We start from the raw sequence: 21,434 nt of genomic DNA on the forward strand, positions 1-21,434 counted from the left end.
AGAAACTGTTACAATCTTAAATTTTAATTAATATATTTTTACGAATATAAAGTAGCAATCCTAGCTTTAATACTTGACCTCCCAAGTGTCTCTTATTCTAACCGGTGTTCTGGCTATAGTCCTATCCTGATGGCTCCTCAACCTCCCTTCTTCTTTCTCAGGCCTAAGATGAGCAGCTGAGCACCCTGGGTTCTCCTCCCTGACTATGGGAGCATCCAAGATAAAGACATTTTTAGGTCCCTATTTGGGAATTACGATACCTTGCTCTCTTTTCCTCCACTTCCAGCTGCTGCTGACCATTTAGAGGTTACAGTGTGACTATGCTGGCCCATTGCTGGAGGATGAAACAAGGGTGGGCTGTTCCTATAGTTAAATTAGTACCAAGGAAGATATATCCCAACTTCCCAGAATTGGAGCTAGGAGTGAGTTTTACTGAAGAAGATGTTTCAATAACAATGCCTCTCATCTAGTTTTAAAATTTGAATTTATAAAGTTGTTTTATGTATATTAATTCACTGAAGTCTATATTATTGTTTTTTTAAATGGCACAGTAGGCACTCAATAAAAACCTGTCTAATGAGTGACTATTTATAAACTGAGGCTCAGAGAGGTTTCCCAAAGCTCTACAGATGATTCTAAAACCGAAATGAAGCCAGGCCTCTGGTTCTCCTCCCCACTCCATATCTCCTTGGTCTCAAACAGAAGGAGTCTGTTACAGACAGTGTTTAGTGTCTATAAAATCATTAATACCAAAACTCTGCTACATAATGGGTCAAATAGGCTTCTGGGGCCTGGCCTGAGGTCTTAACAAACATAGATAACATTGTTTCAAGGGAAAAATCAATTTTAAATTACAGCACAATTCATCTGCAAATTGTGATATCTTGGTTATATATCTCTTTCCATATAGATATATAATAAAAAATGCTTTTCAATATGATGATTTAAATTTATTGATCAAAAAATCATATATGCATTTCAGTTTCTAGAAATTTTATGCTTTCTCATGGAGACATAGGAGGAACAAGAGACCCTGGAGCTTACTGGAGGGTGAAGGGTGGGAGGAGGGAGAGGATCAGGGAAAATAACTAAGGAATACTAGGATCAATACCTGGGTAATAAAATAATCTGTAAAACAAAGTCCCATGACACAAGTTTACCTAGGTGACAAACCTGCACATGCACCCCTGAACTTAGAAGTAAAACAAAAGAAATTTTGTATTTTCTGTGTACCTATATTTCAACAGAATGCCATGAATCGGAAAGATTACATGATATGGTTTGGCTGTGTCCCTACCCAAATCTCAACTTGAATTCTATGTCCCTGGATTCCTGTGTTGTGGCAGAGACCCAGATGGAGATAATCGAATCATGAGGCCCAGTCTTTCTTGTGCTATTCTTGTGATGGTGAATGAGTCTTACAAGATCTGATGCGTTTGTCAGGGGTTTTGCTTTTGCTTCTTACTCATTTCCTCTTGCTGCTACCATGTAAAAAGTGCCTTTTGCCTCCCACCATGATTCTGAGGCCAATCCAGCCATGTGGAACTAGAATTTCAATGAAACCTCTTTTTCTTCCCAGTTTGGGATATGTCTTTATCAGCAGAATGAAAACTAACCAATACAGTAAATTGGTACCAGTAGAGTGGGGTGTTGCTGAAAAGATATCCGAAAATGTGGAAGCGACTTTGGAACTGGGTAATGGGCAGAGGTTGGAACAGTTTGGAGGGCTCAGAAGAAGACAAGAAAAGTGGGAAAGTTTGAAACCTCCTAGAGACTTGTTGAATGAATTTGACAAAAATACTAATAGTGATATGAACAATAAAGTCCAAGCTGAGGTGGTCTCAGAGGGAGATGAGGGACTTGTTGGGAACTGGAGCAAAGGTGACTCTTGTTATGTTTTAGCAAAGAGACTGGTGGCGTTTTTCCTCTGCCCTGGAGATTTGTGGAACTTTGCACTTACCAGAGATGATTTAGGGTATCTGGCAGAAGGAATTTCTGAGCAGTAAAGCATTCAAAATGTGACTTGGGTGCTGTTAAAGCCATTCCATTTTAAAAGGGAAACAGAACATGAAAGTTCAGAAAATTTGCAGCTTAATGATGCAATAGAAAAGAAAAACTTATTTTTCGAGGAGAAATTCAAGCTGGCTGCAAAAATTTGCAAAAGTAGCAAGGAATCTAATGTTAATCCCCAAGACCACGGGAAAATGTCTCCAGGCCATGTCAGAAAGCTTCATGGCAGCTTCTCCGATTACAGGCCCAGAGGCCCAGGAGGTTTCATGGGCCAGAGTCCCTGTGCTGTGTGCAGCCTAGGGATGTGGTGCCCTGTGTCCCAGCTGCTACAGCTGTGGCTGAACGGGGCCAATGTAGAGCTTAGCTTGTGGCTTCAGAGAGCAGAATCCTCAAGCTTTGGCAGCTTCCATGTGGTGTTGAGCCTGCAGGTGCACCAAAGTCAAGAATTGAGGTTTGGGAACCTCTGCTTAGATTTCAGAAGATGTATAGAAATGCCTGGATGCCCAGGCAAAAGTCTGCAGCAGAGGCAGGGCCCTCATGGAGAACCTCTGCTAGGGCAGTGTGGAAGGGAAATGTGGAATCAGAGCCCCCACATAGAGTCCCTACTGGGGCACTACACAGTGGAGCTGTGAGAAGAGGGGCACAGTCCTCCAGATCCCAGAATGGTAGATCCACCGACAGCTTGCAGCATGTGCATGGAAAAGCTGCAGACACTCAATGCCAGCCTGTGAAAGCAGCTGGGAGGGAGGCTTTACCCTGCAAACCGCAGGGGCAGAGCTGCTCAAGGCCATGGGAACTCACTTTTTGCATTAGTGTGACACAGATGTGAAACCTGGAGTCAAAGGAAATCATTTTGAAGCTTTAAAATTTGACTGCCCCACTGGATTTTGGACTTGCATAGGCCCTGTAACCCCATTGTTTTGGACAATTCCTCCGATTTGGAACGGCTGTATTTATCCAGTACCTGTATACCCATTGTATCTAGGAAGTAACTAGCTTGATTTTGATTTTATATGTTCATAGGAAGAAGGGACTTGCCTTGTCTCAGATGAGACTTTGGACTGTGGACTTTTGGGTTAATGCTGAAAAGACTTTGGAGGACTGTAGGGAAGGCATAATTCATTTTGAAACGTGAAGACATGAGATTCGGAGGAGATGGGGCAGAATGATATGGTTTGGCTGTGTCCGCACCCAAATCTCAACTTGAATTGTATCTCTCTGGATTCTCACATGTGAAAGGGACCCAGGGGGAGGTAAGTGAATCATGTGGCCAGTCTCTCCAGTGCTATTCTTATGATAGTGAATGAGTCTCACGAGTTGTGATGGGTTTATCAGGGGTTTCTGATTTTGATTTCTCCTCATTTCTCTTGCCGCCACCATGTAAGAAGTGCCTATTGCCTTCTGCTGTGATTCTGAGGCCTCCCCAGCTATGTGGAAATGTAAGTCCAATTAAACCTCTTTTTCTTCCCAGTCTCAGGTATGTCTTTATCAGCAATATGAAAACAAACTAATACAGTACATGATGTGGAAGGCCTTGAGGGCCAGATTCTTTAAAATTGCTCATGATTATTAACATATATTTCTCTGGCTTTAGGGGAAGCATGCCTGAATCCTGGCATGTCAATAAGAGATGGAATGCTTTGTTGAATTGTACTTTCAAAAGCTAGATAATTTGATACAGTTTCTTAAGTATGGCATACACCACTCCAATTTTGTGAATTAATGCTGTAATAAGTAATTGTTATTAAGGTATGTATTTCACCCCACAGAGGTATTGGGTCATGGAAGAAGAAAGGAAATAATGTCATAGTAAAATGGTTTTTGAGCAAGGGGATGGCATGAAGCTCAGGGCATTATATTTGATAAGTGTTTGTTGAATGAATGAATTAAAGAATAAAAATTGCTTTAAGAAAATTTATCTGGCAGCAATGTGCAGAATGGTCTGGTTGAAAGAAAGAAACTAGAGATAAAAAGGCTATTCAAAAGAATTGATGGAAGAAGGTAATATGACAGTAAGAAGAAAGAATGGGGCTATGAGAAATACATAAAGGAAAGCAACAGAACCTGGTAGGAAGAAAAGGGAGAAGTCGAAGATGTTATGAAAAGTATTGTTACAGGTGAAAGAAAAACGTTTTTTTCAAGCTATCTTTAAGTATTTTTAATTTAAGGTGAGAATTGGAAATATAACCACAAATTCAGGTTAGAAATTCCTGGCCTTGTCACATGCAAAAAGATAAATTCAGTAGTTGACACTATGGAAAAGGCCTGTATGTATAGGTGTACTAAATCTGGTTATTGCTTCATTACTGATACTGCATTTGAAATAGTGCCCACTAAGAAACTGTGTTATGAATGGTACTAAGGATAGTCCATTTATTTGACAATTATTTATTGGTGTACTCATTCCTATCTCAGGGTCTTTGCATTTTTTGTTGATCTGGCTTGTAATGCTCTTTCCATAGAAACTTCTATGGGTCACTCCTTACTTCATTCTCTGCTCAAATGCCATGCTCAGACAGACCTTACTTGACCAACTGTAGTCATTCTCTACTCTTACATTTTGCTTTATTTTTCTCCATTGCACTAGTCTCTCTCTAATAACAATATATTACGTATTTATTTTTTGCATGTCTTATTTTCTATCTTCCCTGCTAGAATGTGAGTTCTTTGAGATCCTGGGCTTTGCTATTTAATTTACTGCCATATTCTAAGTCAGTCTCATATTGAGCATGCAACCTAAGAATCTGGCCATTTCTGATTGCATTAAGGACATATAATTTGGGGTGAAGGGGAAACCAATGTGGGTTAAACCAATCAGATGTCTGGATAATTTGAACTACGAGATATAAGAAATGTAGTCAGATAGATTGATTAGAGTTGTGCAGTCATATAGAGTCAGGCTAAGTCCTGTCATAAGAACCACATCCATGGAGAAGTAATGGCAAAGCAGAAGAATCAGCTGGTATCCCAAGAGGAGTTTGGGGCAGATGTGAAGTGAGGAACTGAGAGAAGAGCCACTGGACCTCAGAGCAAAGGAAACAGAGAGGAGCTACCCAAACACCTTCTGGTGGTACAGCGCAGCCATACTTTATGCATTTGTTTCATGTCACTTTCCTGTAAGATTTCAGGACAAATTCCCTGCTTTTGAGCTTTGGGGAGTTTCTTTTCCTTTGCAACAGCACATCCTTGGACATAACAATCCAATAGAATTTCCTATAGAAGTGAAAATGTTCTGTATCTGTGTTGTCCAATATAGTAGTCGCCACCCATATATGCCCATTTAAAAATTTAAAAATATTTTATTTAAAACAGTTTTTTAAATTTTTTATTTAAAACATTTTACAAATTTCAATTTTTGTGGGTGCATTGTAGGTATATATATTTATGGGGTATATATATATAAATATATATATTTATATATATAAATATATATATATTTATGGGTTCAAACATGAGATGTTTTGAGCACTTGAAATGTGATTTATGTGCTTGAGAAACGGAGTCAGTTGTTATATGATCTTAATTTAAATTTGAGTATCTATATTTGGGTAGAGGCTATAATATTAGACAGCATAGTACTATGGTGATTATTATAAGAGATTGAAGGACAAGAAGCATAATCAGTAAAAGACAACGAAAGGACAGGGAAAAAAACAAGGAAAACAATGATGGTGTCACAAAACTCAAGTAGAGGGTGTTCCACAGCCCGAGTAACTACAAAAATGTTAAGGACGATGACTGTAGTAAAATCCCTTCAGTAGCAGTGTTTTTTTTTGTTTTTGTTTTTTTTTTTTCCTTTTAAATGGAAACAGATCTGATTTTTAAACAGCAACAGCTAGGTAAACAAATCATCCAAAGGCAAACTATCTAGCCATGACAAATAATGGAGAAAAATATTTGTGATATGGGAAGACATTTATAGTGAGTGGCTATGCCAGGAAAATCCATGAAGTACGATGGCCCCAATTTTATAACACACACATATGTGTAGATCTTTTGGTTGTGTATTTATAGATGATTTGAATTATATTCTTTGGCATTTTATTAACTCAGAATTATCCACAAAGAGCATAGATTTTTTATAATCAGAAATAAAGGAATAAGTGATGTGCTTAGCACAATAAAATGGCTGCATCTCTTTATCTTGCCTCATGAATGAAAGAGCCAGTAAATACAGCTACTAAGAATTAATGACTCTATATTAAGACTTTATCTCATTTTTCTCCCAACTCCACTGGACATACACTTTGAGATAGCTTACTTTATGGTTGTTAACTGTAATTACAGATACACTGGCAGTACAGCAGAGGTTGATGAAGCTTCTTCTTAGTAGAAGGCAGAAGAAGATCTTCTCTTTGGTGAATTAACCTACATTTCCCACAGTCAAAAGACCAGGAATACACTAACAGCTGCTTGGAATCCTTTCTTGTCTTGTGAGACTGGATTCCTAGGATGCTTCAGCCTGAAGCTATATTTTGGAGACCACTAGATGGCTCACTGTGTCTGTTACCAGGTGAAGGCACACTAGATAAATTTGGATCTAGATTATTCATTCATATTCAGGTACACATTGAAGCATTTCTTTAAGTGTATAACACAATGTGTGATAAGACTCAGATTAACTCTTCCTATGTCAGCAACAAAATTACATCTCTCTGTGTCTGTATCTGCTCCTATTATTACATTCACAATATATAGAAGCAAATTATTTATTTAAGGGAATCCCTGTTTAAGAATGTCTGGTTGGGGCTGAAAAAATAGCATTCCACAACTAAGCTGGATTGTGATTCTGTTAGTTAAAGACATGCTGAATATTTAACTTTATGAAAATAAAAACTTTTCTTTTTAATCTGGGGAGTATTAACACAACTTCCATTTGGTTTCTAGTACAGGCCTTCAGTACAAAAACACCAATAGATTGCATACAGGTTGCACCGCCATCAAAGTGCCCACTACTGTGTGAAATGTTCATTAAGTTCCGCTAATGACCACCCCTAGCAGTGAGGAGACTAGTGACAACGCATTTCTAAGTGATTCCTAAGAATGTTATTGACAGGTACAAGTTGAGCTATTGTTTGGAACCATAGAGACTTAGCCACTTGCAGTGTTATGAAAATACAGACTGCAAACACAAAGGAAAATCCCACTTTTTAAATAGAAATAGCTAAATGCTCAAGTTTCAAAAGCCATGTCAAATCTGCATTTTCAGAAAATTTTAGAAAGTTACTTTTCTTTATTTTTCCTGTTCTTTGATGTCAGTGCTCAGAGCAATAATAGAGTTTTTCTTAATTGTACTCCACTGTTACTAAAATTTAAGCCGTTATCCTTGAAAGAGGAAAATACATCAAATGTGACTCAGGGTTAATCTGTGGACATGCACAGTAGTAGTGCATGGGCACTGTTTTTATAATCAGAAAAGCAATATGCATCTAAAAAGTCCCACAAAGTTGTGTGCATCAGTTTTGATATAGTCAGCATCCAATTAAACATGAAGATTTTGCTTCGTGAGCAGTCCTATTTCCAGAAGCCTTGGCCTATAGCAATGCTACTTTCCCTTAATCTTTGGGTTAATGTAAGCCATGTTGTTACATTGATGCAGATAAAGCCCATATGAAAGAAACGAGACTGCTGAACCTTCAATCCAAGTCCAGGCAGACTCTGCCCTTTCTAACAAGAATCTCCAAACATCAATTGGATTATGGTTACCAGTGGGTGGAATCCCCATGCTTAACCTCTCGTGACGTTTTTGTTCAGATGCAAAGTGTATAAGCTGAAATGGAACCTGCCTTCCCAGGATAAGATGGGCCAGATACCTCTCTATCTTTTTGTCACCTCCTTCCTGCATAAGTCTGTGTGGGCAATTGTATTCATTTCTTCTTGTTGCTGTAACAAATTACCAAGAACTTAGTGGTTTAAAACAATACAGACTTATTCTCTCATTACTTGTGACTAGAGATCATAGTCTGAAATAAGTTTTGCTGGGCTAAAGTCAAGATTTTGACAGGGTTGCATTCTGGAGCCTCTGAGAGGAGAATCCATTTCCTTGCCTTTTGAGTTTCTAGTGACTGCCTGTATTCCTTGGCTTATGGTCTCTTCTCCATCTTCAACATGCATCACTCCAAACTCCACTTCCTTGATCATATGAACACATCGCCTTGTCCTCTGACCTTGACTTCTGCCTCCTTCCTATGAAGACCCTTTTGATGACATTGAGTACAACTGGATAATCCAGGATGCCCTTTCTATCTCAAGATGCTTAACATAACCACATCTTCAAAGTCCCTTTGGGCCATAAAAAATAATGTATTTACAGGTTTTCATGACTCAGATTTAGCCCTCTTTGGGGGAACCATTACTCAGCCCTACCACACCAAAATAAGCTCACTTGTTTCATAAACTTGTATCTGTTGTTCTCCATCTCTTCTGCCACTTCTAAGATGGAAATCAAGATTTAGAATTAGGAAATGCCACAGAAACCTGAAGCCCAAATCATACGTTCCAACCCAATCTTTTTCTAAAGAGCTATGCAGCAGGGCACTGGGCATTCATGCATTTATTAATAAAGTGAAACTGTCATTTCTATTCCATTGCTCCCTGAGTTAAGCTTCTCAGAGCCTCCTATGAGAACTTAGAGCAATAGCTAGGAAAGACTTGTGAGTTCCTCACTAAGACCATCTAATAGACCAAAACATGCTTCTTAACCTTGACGTAACTGCTGCACAACTCCAACCATCCTGAACCCATATATAAGAGCAGCTAGGTAAAACTGGACTTCAAAGTTCACTTCTTTGCTGACCTACTTTGCACACACTTAAATTGCAGGTACACTTCAGTGAACCAGAACTCTAACTGAGGCTTCAAAACAGCAGATTTGTTCATTTTTCTCAGGGTTAGTTTGCTGGAGCTAGAAGTTCTAAGCCTGAATATTACAGACACATTGAGAATGCATATAAACATTCCTTGGAGAATAAGGTAGAATATTTGATTTCTTTTCCTGATTAGTTTTATTTTTTAATCTCGTTACATCAACGCTGTACGCTAAAAGAACAATTATCAACATCATAAGAATACTCTGCTCTAGGTACGTATAATGCAGTCCTCACCATAAACTTGTAAGTTTTATGACTCAATAAATTGAAACATGGAGACATCAGGTATGTTTTTCAAGGTAGGATGTCTAAAAGTTGTACAGCCAAGATTCTAACATAGCTCTAAGCTTCTCAGCAATGTACTCTTAACTCCCACCTTCTATTTCCTCCATCCATATGTTATAATTATCTCATTTGCATTATAGCTGTAATAATATTTGTCCTGCTCTCCTCACAAAGTAACTGTGAGGATAAAATGGTAAAAGAGATGAGAGAGGGCTTAGATAAATTTAAACATACACTACAATTTATTCTTTCTAAAATAAGTGTTTTCATGCTGAAGTATTAAAAGTCTAGAGAAAGTGAACTTATGTTTTTTCTCTTATTATTTTTAAATTCTGTAGGTTAAAATGCTTATTTTTAGAAAAATAGAAACAAGAATAGAGAAAAATATAGACTTTCCCCCTCTATAATCACTGTTATAATTTTTATAAATAAAGTTCTAGACTTCATACTTTACAGGAACAAGGTCACACTCTACATGTATTCATGGAAAATTTTTCTTTCTTTCTGTGTCAATAAATATATCCTCATTTTGCATGAGTGCATTGTACTTCATTAAAAATTATGATTCAATTAATTAAATTCCCATTGTTTTGAACATTTATTGTATAATATGTTTTTAATAATCCAACCTGGAAGTAGGCACTTTTCTCTTTTTATCTCTTTCTTTTTTTCTGGGATATTACAAAAACTGTGATGGATTCAATCTGTTCTTTGGTTAAAGGCTGACAAATAGACTAAGTTAAGAAGGTACTCTTAGTCTGTTTTTCTTCTGGATGGCTTCCCACTTCCTACAATACGTAGCTCTTTCTGTTTCTCCATATTTTGCCTATACATTGTGATCTACTTTACAGGGCTGTTAGGAGATTACTTAAACACATTTGTGAAAAAGCCTTGGAAAAACATAAATGCTACAAAAATATATATGATTAAAATTCTTCCTAAATCTTTGCTTCAAATGAATAATGATGAAGTATAATGCATACTGACTAAAAATGGAGTCATCCTGCTCAATTCTCTACCACTTGAACCCTTTCAGGCTCATCTCCATTACTAAACCAGCTCTGGCCAATCAGACGCCAGCCTTTCAAGGCCAGAGTTTACTCCTCATGACATAATGCCAACCAGGTCAGGGATCAACCCACTCCTTCAAGGCAGGAGATCAAACACAGTTGACCAGGCATCCCCAAACTATGGCCCGGCCCACGGGCCGCATGCGGCCCCCTGAGGCCATTTATCCGGCCCCCCCACCGCACTTCAGGAAGGGGCACCTCTTTCATTTGTGGTCAGTGAGAGGAGCACAGTATGTGGCGGCCCTCCAATGGTCTGAGGGACAGTGAACTGCCCCCCCCCCGTGTAAAAAGTTTGGGGACACTTGCAGTTGACAGTCTATCTGAAAGTGCATGCATCTTACACAGTTAAATGAAAGATCTGAGAATCTGACTGAGGTGTCAGGTTGAGGGAAGGAGAAGGAAAGGGAGAGAGTTGGCTTACTCTTAGCTCACTTCTTCCCCATTGCTCTTTTCTCCTGTGACCTCATAATGAAAATATTAGCAAAAGACAATTGAAAGGCTTAAAGATTTCTATTAGTTTGTCATGCATACATTCACTCAAAAAGCAATACGGCAGATTCTAAGAGATGTTCTTTCTTCCTGCCTAGTTTTATGAATTTGACATCATATTTCTGGTGCTACATAGGTCCTCTACTCTTGTGTATATGTGGCAGTAGCCAGAGCTAGCAGGAAAAAAGCGATGAGATTTCTCATCTCTGCATTTACTGTTGCCACTAAAATAAGCAACACTTTCCTAAGAGAGCTCCATACGGTCGTCTAGGGCAATGGGACCCAAAGTACCGGGTTTATAAATTATATATCCATGATGAGATAAGGAGGTTGGGCCAGTACGAATCAACACACTGCTCTCCTTATCAAGAAAGCTTGCTATGAAAATGTTTGCTTTGTGGTGTAGTTAGTGGAACAGGAGTGTGAGTGGAGTAGACTCTGTATGGCCATAGTCTTCTGAAGGATAGTTTGCCAATAGAAAAAATTATGAACAATATGAAGGACCAACATTTCTCAAATATCTTGGGCACCTCAATGATATTTCTATAGCAGAACTTAGGCTCTAGAAGCTGTGTTAGATGTTGCCATAGGTTAACAGTTGCTGTGAATACAGTAACAGTACTATGGCATGTCTTTTTCCAGGCAAGTTCGTAACCTACTTAACCAAGTTTTTTGTTTATTTGTTTTCAAACCCATTTTTTTTAAGAGAAAAAAATGAGGGAGAGGGTAAAGAGGAAGAGGTGAGGGGGAATGGAAACATTTTACATATGAATCATATCTCATGTTAATTAGTAATTGCTAATAGAAAATTAGTAGAAAATTAACACTTAATTGTTTCTTTTCAGATAATGACTAACACCTTTCCACTAGTTATTTGGCTAACACTATAAATTTTCCAGAGTACTTTTACTTTCTCATTTTATTCACAAAATATCTTTGTCAGATTGATAAAGTACCTTTTTTTTGATTGATAGGTATTGATACTCAGAGATAGTCACTTGCCCAAGATGACATGACGAGTAAGAGGTGGATTGGGAACGTCTGCAATGACAGAGGCAGCTTGGGAAAATTTTGGCCACTATTTCATATGTTTTTCATTACATTGTGCTCCTTTAACTATTGTGGCTGGAATGTGACTGTTGGAATTTTATTTTATTTGTAAAATAAAATCTAACGGTACAAAACCGATGGTGTCTTCTGCAGCACCAGAAGATGAAACTCAGGGTATTAGAAATTGACATTGGTCTTCAGATAGTTCAGCTGATTCAATCATAAATTAACTTGTAAGATATAATGGTCAGGTAAAATCAAGAGCAAATATATTCTTCATGCATTAAGTGATACTTCTCTGGTAAGCACAAAGAAAACTGGGAGAGACTAATTGCTTAATAAATGGCATCTGCTAGTCTCCTTTGCTCTAGTTATCTAGAAAAACTAATACATATTGTAAGTAAATAACTAAATTAAAAAATACTTCCAAGTTAATGCCAGGTCTCTGTTCTTCAAGAGGAACCTGTAAAAGATCCCTGCTTTAAAAAGTTTTGCCTCACTTGACATTTAATTTCAAATTGTTTATCTTTAAGTCAGCAATAATTAGATGCTACGATCAGCTATTCATCATAAATTGCAGAATACATTTTCCCCAGAGGAGAAAGAGCTGTGCTCTGCATAGAGCAAGTCAAAGAAAACCAACACATTTGAGAGCAGATGTTTTAAAAATAAATATCCCTTGCTGGTCCCCTCATAAGGTGCCCCTGTACCATACAAAAGTAGGGCTGTATTAGCCAAATTCTAATAAATAGGCTTCAGTGCTTAGTCCTGTACTATCAGAGAAAATAGATAATCTGATATTAGATAATAATCACTTGTATTTCCATGAAAGAAACAGGTATTAATTTCTTAGTACATATTGTTCATGAAGCAGGCAAAGTTGTAGTTGGTGTATTCTACAACAGTGTTGAAAATAGTAGTGTGGTTACTTTTTTTAAATTAAAAACAATTTTTTTTTTAAGAGACAGGGTCTTACTATGCCACCCAGCCTGGTCTGGAACTCCTGAGCTCAAGCTGTCCTCCTGCTTCAGCCTCCCAAGTAGCTGAGACTACATATAGGCACCACCATGCCTGATTGTACAGTCACTTTTGAATTGCATGGATTTGGATCTAAGCCAATTATATTACATCATTAACTCTGCCTAACAAAACAAATATGAAGTTAACCTGAGATGTATATTTTTAAAAAATGTGTATTTGTCACTATATCAACAGGTAAACTTAAATGAGCTAATAAAAAAATGTGTATTTGTCACTACATTGGCAGGTAAACTTAAAAGAGCTAACTTTGAAGAAACCACACAAAACCTGTATAGGAAAAAGTTGTCCGGAAAGGAAAGAGAAAGAAAGTATAACTTCAGGTACATAATTAAAGTGTAAATGTAAATGGAACTAGGTTTATATTAAGTATCATTATTTTAAGGTCATAAGAATAGAATTTAGAACAAAGAAGTGATCATTTTAATAAACTGGTTTGGCCTCAATTGGGGTTTGAGTGTTGTAATGAAGTCAGAATTCTTTTGATGGAAAACTACTTTGACTCCATCCTATGTTTAATGTTATATTAAGCTTTCATTATGCAGTTTATATATATATATATATGTTTTCCAAAAGTATGTAGTTAACTAAATTACTTTTAATGAATTTATCTACCTACAGAAAGTTGATCCACTAGAAGGCAATAATCTTATATGTTTACATTTTGAATAGATAGAATATTGAGATAAAACCATTATGCTTCTCTGAGGGTTTTGTGCATCTCAGTGGTAGCTCTTTCCATTTAAGAGTTGTGGCAGGATGTTACCAAAACTTTGCTCGTTAATTAAAACCTTCAGGTGAATGTAATCAGCAGCCCAAAAGAAAGTGAGAGGAAACCGCTGTTGCTGCTCCTGCTCTAAAAGCAGTGTTGATTTGTTTGAACAGGAGATATAATTTTATTTTACTTGGTTGTGTGAAAAGGTCCACTTTCTTCTAGAATCCTTTATTCAGGCAGTAGCATACAACCAACAAATTAGGTCACTGGGCAGTAGACTCCGAGGATGGTGGCTCAATTAATACAATTTAATTAATGTGTAAAATGAGTTCGACATCCTTTCATATTTAGAAAGTTTTAAAAAATCACATCACTGCATTAGAGGAAGGTCCACTTTCAAGAGAAGCCAGGGAAAGATCAGTTATTATTTTTACTGAAACTAGATTACGATCATCTTAAAATTACATATTACAGTGACTTGGCGTTGACCAGAACATTCTTACTACAGAATACTATAGAATGACATTTAAATGATATACTAAAAGTAAGACAAGTTAGATATGTTTGAATCTAAAATACAAAGGGACATGAATGAAAAGGTAGTCAGCTGAACAAACTAGATCTGTGTTAATATAATAATCTCTCCCTTTCAAGATGTGTGCCATGAAAGTAAGTGACAACAGTGATTTAAAATACGTTTCTGAGTTGAAATACAGAAGCAAATGTGCTTCACAGAGTATTTATTTTATTGTTAGCTTGTCCCTGGAGGACTTTATTCCCACCCCCTTCCCCCAGTCTTAGAGCTTTGAAGTTTACAGATTCTGGATTCTGCTTCATGGTTTTTCTGGTCCCCTTGTTGTAATGTGCTGTATGCTGCACGCATCCATTCTAGAACACAATTTCCCTTCTAACTAAGGAACAAGATTTTGGTGAAGAATTCTTGCTAATTAAGACTCTTGCCAAACAATCTACAAATGGAAAGGAGTCTGGAGACCATGACCACTATTGGCAGCTTATGAAGTATTAGGTAATAAAGGAGCAATGATGAGAAGCAAGTGATGCTGACTCCTGCATTTTGTTAGATCTGATTCTGCATATATATTAATAATGATGCACCCTATGGATGCAATTTCATGTTTATAACACTTTGGCCATTGGCAGCATTGTGCACCTGTGTTTTCCATGCCTTCCCGTCTGCTGCCTACAGCCATGCAGATTCAGGTGACAGAAATATTTTATATAAAAGTTAATTAGCCTGCACTCTACAGATCAAATCTCTGTAGTTCAGCTAGGAATCTTCTGCGCAACTGCTGAAAATGGCTTGGACTCACCCTTCCTAAGATTAAAAATGTAAGATTTATTTTTTCTAGAAAAAGAAATCTTTAGTATTCCCTTGACAATTTATGCACAGATTCTATCAAACTTTTCATTGTATATTGCCCTTACTCATTTTAGCTTTTATCTCTGGATATATATCAACCGTGGAACAAGATTCGAAATACATTTTTCCAGCTGCAAGAGTTGAGTGAAAATGATGTAAGTCAGAAATCCTCCAGGGTGTGGACTTATTTTACTAGTACACTGACCAGTGTTGATCAAGTCCGTGAACTTTTCTCAGTTTCTCAATCTTTAAAATGGGCCCATGCTAATTACCTATTTGCTTCATAAATACTTTGTGCAAGGCTTAACACAGCTTGAGATTATAATAAAGTAACATATAAAAGGCAGAGAACTCTTATTGCTGAAAGAATTCTGTCTTGTCCTTAAGTATTCATCTCCTCATTATTACTTGTCAACGTTAAGTTCACAAATAGCTCTTTCACTGAAAATATATTTAGCTTTTTTTTTAATCGATAGGAAAATATATCATTTAATTCCTTTTTAAAAAATTCTTAGATGATGGGAGGAGAAATGGGCTTAACACAACTGAATACTAGCCTCTGAGTCCACTTTACATAGAAGGAAAATAGGGACAAAGAAACAAATAAATCTCCCCATCCGTCTTTACGCTTTTATATATTTCTAATGCTTTCCAATACCCAAGACTAATTGACTACTCTTCTTTACCTATCGCTGCTTCCGTACTAGGTGCTGATTTTCTGTTTATCCAAAGGAATTCAGAGCGATATGCTTTCTTCCTTACACCATTGCCTAAGGCTCAGGCACACCTTCCGAAGAAGTCAAAGAGAGCAAATGATTTCAGAGTTCCTTATGGGAGTGTGACACCTAGCAGGGAGTCAGCGTTACCCCACCCCCATTCCCTGCTCTCAACCTTCTTCAGAACCTTGACTGCTCTCCACGGTCCTGAACCTCGACTTCTACTTCCGTGGGGCACCTACTAGATTTTTCCCAGCTGGTCAAAATATGATTTTCTCTCGTATTCTCCCTACTTCTTTCCTTCCATCCGCGACCTCACTGCGCATTTTATTCCCATCCGCGCTTAAAATGTTTTATTCTACGTCTACTAAGGTCCTTCTACCTACCACCTACGAACATGAGCCCAATCGTTAAACAATATCAAAGTTATAAAGAAACAACTCCCTTCAGAATTTACGCCCCCCCCTTCCATGCAATGGCCCCGGCCCCCAGCAGCGCCCATCTCCACTCCACGCACCAGATTCCTCTCACCTGACTCTCCCGCGGAAACTCGTGGCGCACGATGCTGATCACTGGAATGTGCAGGACTGAGCTGACCAAGTCGAGCTCCATCATCTCGCCCTGGCTCTGGGGGAAGGCGAGCAGCGCCGACACCCCTTGCACCACCACGGTATGGCAAACACTTTGCAGGAAGGAGAAAGGGTCACTGCTCCAAGGCGAGCTAGGGGAGGAGAAGGGCAAAAGCGGCAGATCGCCCAGGCCTGCCTCGATGGCCATCACTACTTCCAAAGACAGGTTGTAGGGCAGCAGCCCTTCCACGCGGTTCAGGTTGTCCACGGCGAATAGGAGGGCATCCCGTGGCCACAGGGTCTCCGCCCTGGAGCCCTCCCCGGGCTTACGGGCGCCCGGCGGCCCCCGGCCATGCAGGGTAGTTCCCAACCAGCGTGCGCCCGGCGAGGGCGCCAGGGGCCGCCTGGTCCCTGGATCCGGCTCATCCCGCTGGGTTCCTGCCCGGCTGCCGTCCGGACCGTGGCTAGCCGCGCGGGGGGCCGTGGTCCAGGGCTGCAAGTGCACCGCGCCCACCCTCACCGCGTGTCCGATGCGCTTGAGGATCTGGCAGGGCTGCGGGTGCGAGGAGGAGCCGGGCACCCCAGCCAGCACCAGTGCGCAGGGCGGCGGCAACAGCAGATAGACCCTGCTTAGCAGCCACCACAAACTCAGTCTCCTCATTACTGAGACCTCAGGGAGAAAGCGCGCCCCCTCCTGCGCCCGGCTCGCCCCTCTGCAGCCGCTGCCTGAGGTCTCCGCCTCCAGGTCCCGCGCGCAGCTTCACTCCACTCGGCTAAGCCGACCCAGGACTGGAGCGGTCTCTAAGCCATTCAAGTTGGAGCCTAGCGCGCTCCCGGCAGTCTCAGATCCGGCTCCCAGGTCCCTCCGCCGGGCATCCTCTGCCCCCCGGGTCACTGCGCGGAGCAGACAGGCAGGCGGGCCGGCGCCTGTCACCCGCGGCTGGGGCGCATGTTCTCTGCCCGCCCCATCTGCAGGGCGCCTCGGGCACTGCGTCCAGCCCCGCGAGGCGGCGGGGCTGAGAAGCAGCCGGAGTACCTCGGGGGCAGCGGTGACAGAGGAGCAACGCACTCTCGTTGGATTCTTTTCCTTTTCCTAGGCGGGATCCACTTATTTCCCGGGGTCGCGTTGGAGAGGGCGTTCACGCCCGGGGTGCGGAAAAGAAGCCAAATCCGCCTTGCTCCGCTGTTGGCCACCCTCCTGCAGGCTCCCCCAGTGCTGACTTCATTTTCTCTCTTCTCTCGCTACTTCCTCTGTCTTTCTTTGGTTATTTTTCCGCCGAGTCGCCAACGCGGCTTGCTTCCTCGGAGGAGCAACGCTACTGGCCAGCAAAGGGTGGCTCTGCTCCGAGCGCCAAAGTTCTCCCCGCCTCAGCCGGCGCCTCCCTGTTGCTGCGCCCTGGCGCCTGCCTGTCGCTTGGCTGCGCTAAACGCCCACTGTTGGTGAGATTCCCGAGTGGCTCATCCGGCGCCCCTGGAAAGTCTTCTCCCCTCTGGCTGGGAGTTGTAGTTTGCAAAATTTCCTGAGACCTAAGAAGGAAAAAAGGACTCTGAGCCGGTGAGAATTCTGAATTCGGAGTCGCACCGGAGGGATCTGAAATTCGGTAGTTCACTGAAATAGGTTCAAAGAGGCTGTGGCTTAACGAGCTTCTGGATGTGTTGCTTTTAAGATTTTTTAAAATTTATTTATTTTTATTTTATTTTATTTTATTTTATTTTTTAAGCTAACGACATTAAAGTAAGAATTATTTACACATTTTATCTCCTCAGCTTCTTTCTCTCTGGCATGTGGGCCTTTGCATTTTTTATTTAAGAATCCCTTTGTTTTTAGGTTCATTAAAGTGAATTCAAAGCAATTTTTTTAGTTCAATAAATTAAAGAGTTTCAAAATACTTTGAGTTTCAAGTGCAGTCAACAGCCGTTCCCAGTTTACACCAAGAGTCCTCAGATCACAGTTTCTATTAAGCTATTTCATTTGTATGGTAGTACAGTGAAGTCGATATATTTTGATCTAATCTTTTCCTCGATGATCTGAATAATCTGAAACTAGAAGGTAAAGAAAGAGTTAAGGGCAGGACTATGGTTTGCACATATACAGTAGATTGATTTTATTTTATACCACAGTATAAAATAAAGGGTGGGAGAGAGAAGAAGAGTGGGAGAGAGATATCCATGGGGTGGAGCTAGCATCGGGAATCAGCATTTCTGAGTCTAATACCACTTCAAAAGAACATGACTTTGGCAATTTATTTCACCCGACCTTGGTTCTGCTAAATTGTTATGTAAATACAGCTGGCTTTTAACTCTGGAGGGTTGTTTTGATTCGCGAGCTAAAGTTTCCACCATGCTTTAAATCCTGGGATGAAGAGACTCTAGTTAAGTAAAAATCCCAAGAAGGTTGCAAAGTGAATGCTGTTTTCCTCAGCCCAGATCTTTAAAGTTATCTCAGAACAAATTCACCAGACATTCAACATTGTTTTTCCAAGACTAAATTGCTAGAGAAGAAAAGTCTTCTATGAGAGAAAAGTGAAAATCATAGTAGGAGGCTGAATGAGGAAGGAAAGAGACCCTCCTGAAGCCTGAGAGAACATCCCAAGAATGGAGATAAGCTGTCTCTAGTGTGTTGGAAATTCCCCCTTCCAGAGGATTCCACTGATTGAGATATGAATAAGAAAAGTGTAGAAGTCTGGGGTCCTTGCCTTGCAGGAAGATTGGATATCTACTAATTGTATAGTAAAGAGGTGTATTTGTCAGTACTTGAGTATGTGTTTTGAAGAGTAAAATGTAAAGAGTATGATGGTACTCTTAGTCCTTGGCATTATACATATGTTCAGATCAGGTTCCCAAGAAAACACATGATGAGGGAGAATAGTTTGATCTCATCATTAAAAGCATCCTAAGATCACTGTATATGCATTAGGTTTTTCACAAGTTCATGACTGCCTCAAGGGAATGAATAACTGAACTGTTCATACACAGAAGAGGTGATTCCCGACTTTCTGAAGATGATGCTGTGCCAGGTGGTGATAGACCCCTAGTTAAATCTGGTGAAATTGAGTCAACAGTGAAGAATGGCTTTCCCTTCTTGTGTTTTGTTTCTTTTCAAGCTTTTCTGTTATAATTCACTGGTGTCCTTCCTGTTTTCCTTTTGCTGCTTGTTTTTCTCTATCCATATCACCCTGGGCTGAGTGTATCTGACAAGAGTGTTCCCTCTCCTCTCCCTGAATCTTCTTTTTCCTTTTCTTTTTCTCCTTCTTCTCCACTTTTGCATATGTCAAAGGTCATCTTTTTCAAAGCTCATTTAAGTTCAACACCAATTATTAAGCTCCTAATATATCTCAGGCATTGTTGTAGGACCATCCTGGAAACAGATGAATAAACTCTAGAAAAGTTGAGTTTTCCCCTTTCCACAACATGGCATAGTCAATAAGTGAACCAAATGCTAACATAGAGCTTATATTCGAGTGGGAAAGAGACAGTAAAACATACAAATAAGTAAATAAATGCAGGATATGTTAGTTGGTGCAAAGGAGAGAAAGAAAGCAGTGTAGATGAAGTATTAGGAGGATGGGTTATAATTTTAGATGAGAAAGCCAGGGAAGACCTCTCTGAGAAGACAGCTTTTGAATAAAGATGTAAAGGGACGTAAGGGAGTGATCCATGTGAATACTCTAGGCAAGAATTTCCAAGCAGGGGAAGCTAAATGCCAAGGCTCTGAGTGTTTCTGGAAGGTTTAAGGAATAATGAGGGGTCTGGAGCAGATGGAACAAAATATTCCGGGATGAAAGTGGTGGTAGGTCAGGTCAGAGAGGCAATGAAGAGGTGGCAGATAATGTAAGCCAATTAAGAACGTTGGCTTCTACTGTGAATGAGGTGAGAAGTCATGAGGGCAGGGGCATTGAGCAGAAGGGTGATAGACCTAATACTGTAACAGGATTGCTACAGCTGTTTTGCTGCTAATAGCTGAAAGATGGATAAGAGTGAAAATCAGAAGAGGAGAAAAGGAGATGAGGCTATTGCAATAGGCCACGTGAAAATTAACATTACCGTCAAATCATAAAAATCAACCTCATTAGGTTTGTGTAATCATTCCCATTCTAAAGAAGAGGATATTGAATTTCAGACAGGTTGAGTTATTTGCACGAAATCATCATATACTGACTGGCATTATGGCTTCAATAGTTTAAGTGTCTCCCAGCTGCGTGATTGGTAACAAAAATCAGTCGAATTTCAAAATTGGCTCACTCAGAGATTAAGCTTTTTAAAAAATATAATCTGATTCAAAATGAGAACTACTGATCTAAGAACCCATGTTGGAGAGTCAAACAATTCACAACAAATCCAAATGCTCACAATTTAACATGTGCTTTTGTCCACATCTGTGCTTCCTGGTACCAGCAATGGGTGGACTAAAAGCTGAGGTATATTGCTGTGGCGGTAGCCCAGGAAAGGCTACAGTAAAGGATACTGTGGGGATTAGGAGTTAGATTCTCTTCTCAGTATTATTTTTTCCTATGCGTATGACATTTAACCTCTCACACCTGAAGTCCTCTTCTGTACTGTGGTTGTGGTGACAGCTCTTGGCAGTTATCTACATAGATGTGACAGTATGCAGCCTCCTGTGAACGTTTTCAAGTTCCATGGGAATGGGAGGCTTCTGGTGAGTCTGGAAAAGTAACTTGTGTTTTTTTCCTATAGCTTGACTTATTACAAGTTGTATTCACATCTATCTTCGTTTTTGTAAATGGCCATAATATTAATGGCATGTCCCAAATTCTGGGTCAGCCTTTTTTAACAATAGTGATTATGTAGATTTTATCAATATTCAGATGAAAAATGTGTTCTCCCCTAGCTAGTGCATACCCATATTCTCAAATTATGCTGTCTTTCACATTGACTCCTTTGTTTCTATTGCCAATGACCTTGTTTTCATGTGAATCCTTTGGATAAAAGCAAACAAAAAAATACGTGGAGCTCTTAGAGAATCTATGGTAGTGGACTTTTAGGAGGGAATGAATCTAGTAAAACTTAGATCAGTTTAGAGGAGCAGACCCTGAGGGGTCGTCTATCCAAAATCTAATTATTTTTTTCATTCCCCCAATTAAAAATAAGCCTACATTCACTCAATACTTTGTAACACTATGCTACATTCTACTAATTAGGCATTAATTTTGGCAACAATCATTCACTTTTAAAAATGCAAATAACTCTCATGGTTATGGGACTATCAATCACAGATTAGTAT

General features: G+C 39.7%; 1 protein-coding gene across 1 annotated transcript in view; it reads right to left on the reverse strand.

Annotated features, from left to right (window-relative positions):
- Window positions 1–17,628, reverse strand: part of GRIN3A (glutamate ionotropic receptor NMDA type subunit 3A) — a 163,271-nt gene extending 145,643 nt beyond the window's left edge. The window contains exon 1 of the mRNA XM_003940103.4: window positions 16,155–17,628. Coding sequence (XP_003940152.3) covers window positions 16,155–16,853 — 699 coding nt within the window. The 5' untranslated portion in view covers window positions 16,854–17,628. The remainder of the gene's footprint in view (window positions 1–16,154) is intronic.
- Window positions 17,629–21,434: the final 3,806 nt, after the last annotated feature.

Source organism: Saimiri boliviensis, chromosome 2 (assembly GCF_048565385.1).
Source record: "Saimiri boliviensis isolate mSaiBol1 chromosome 2, mSaiBol1.pri, whole genome shotgun sequence".
NCBI lineage: Eukaryota > Metazoa > Chordata > Mammalia > Primates > Cebidae > Saimiri > Saimiri boliviensis.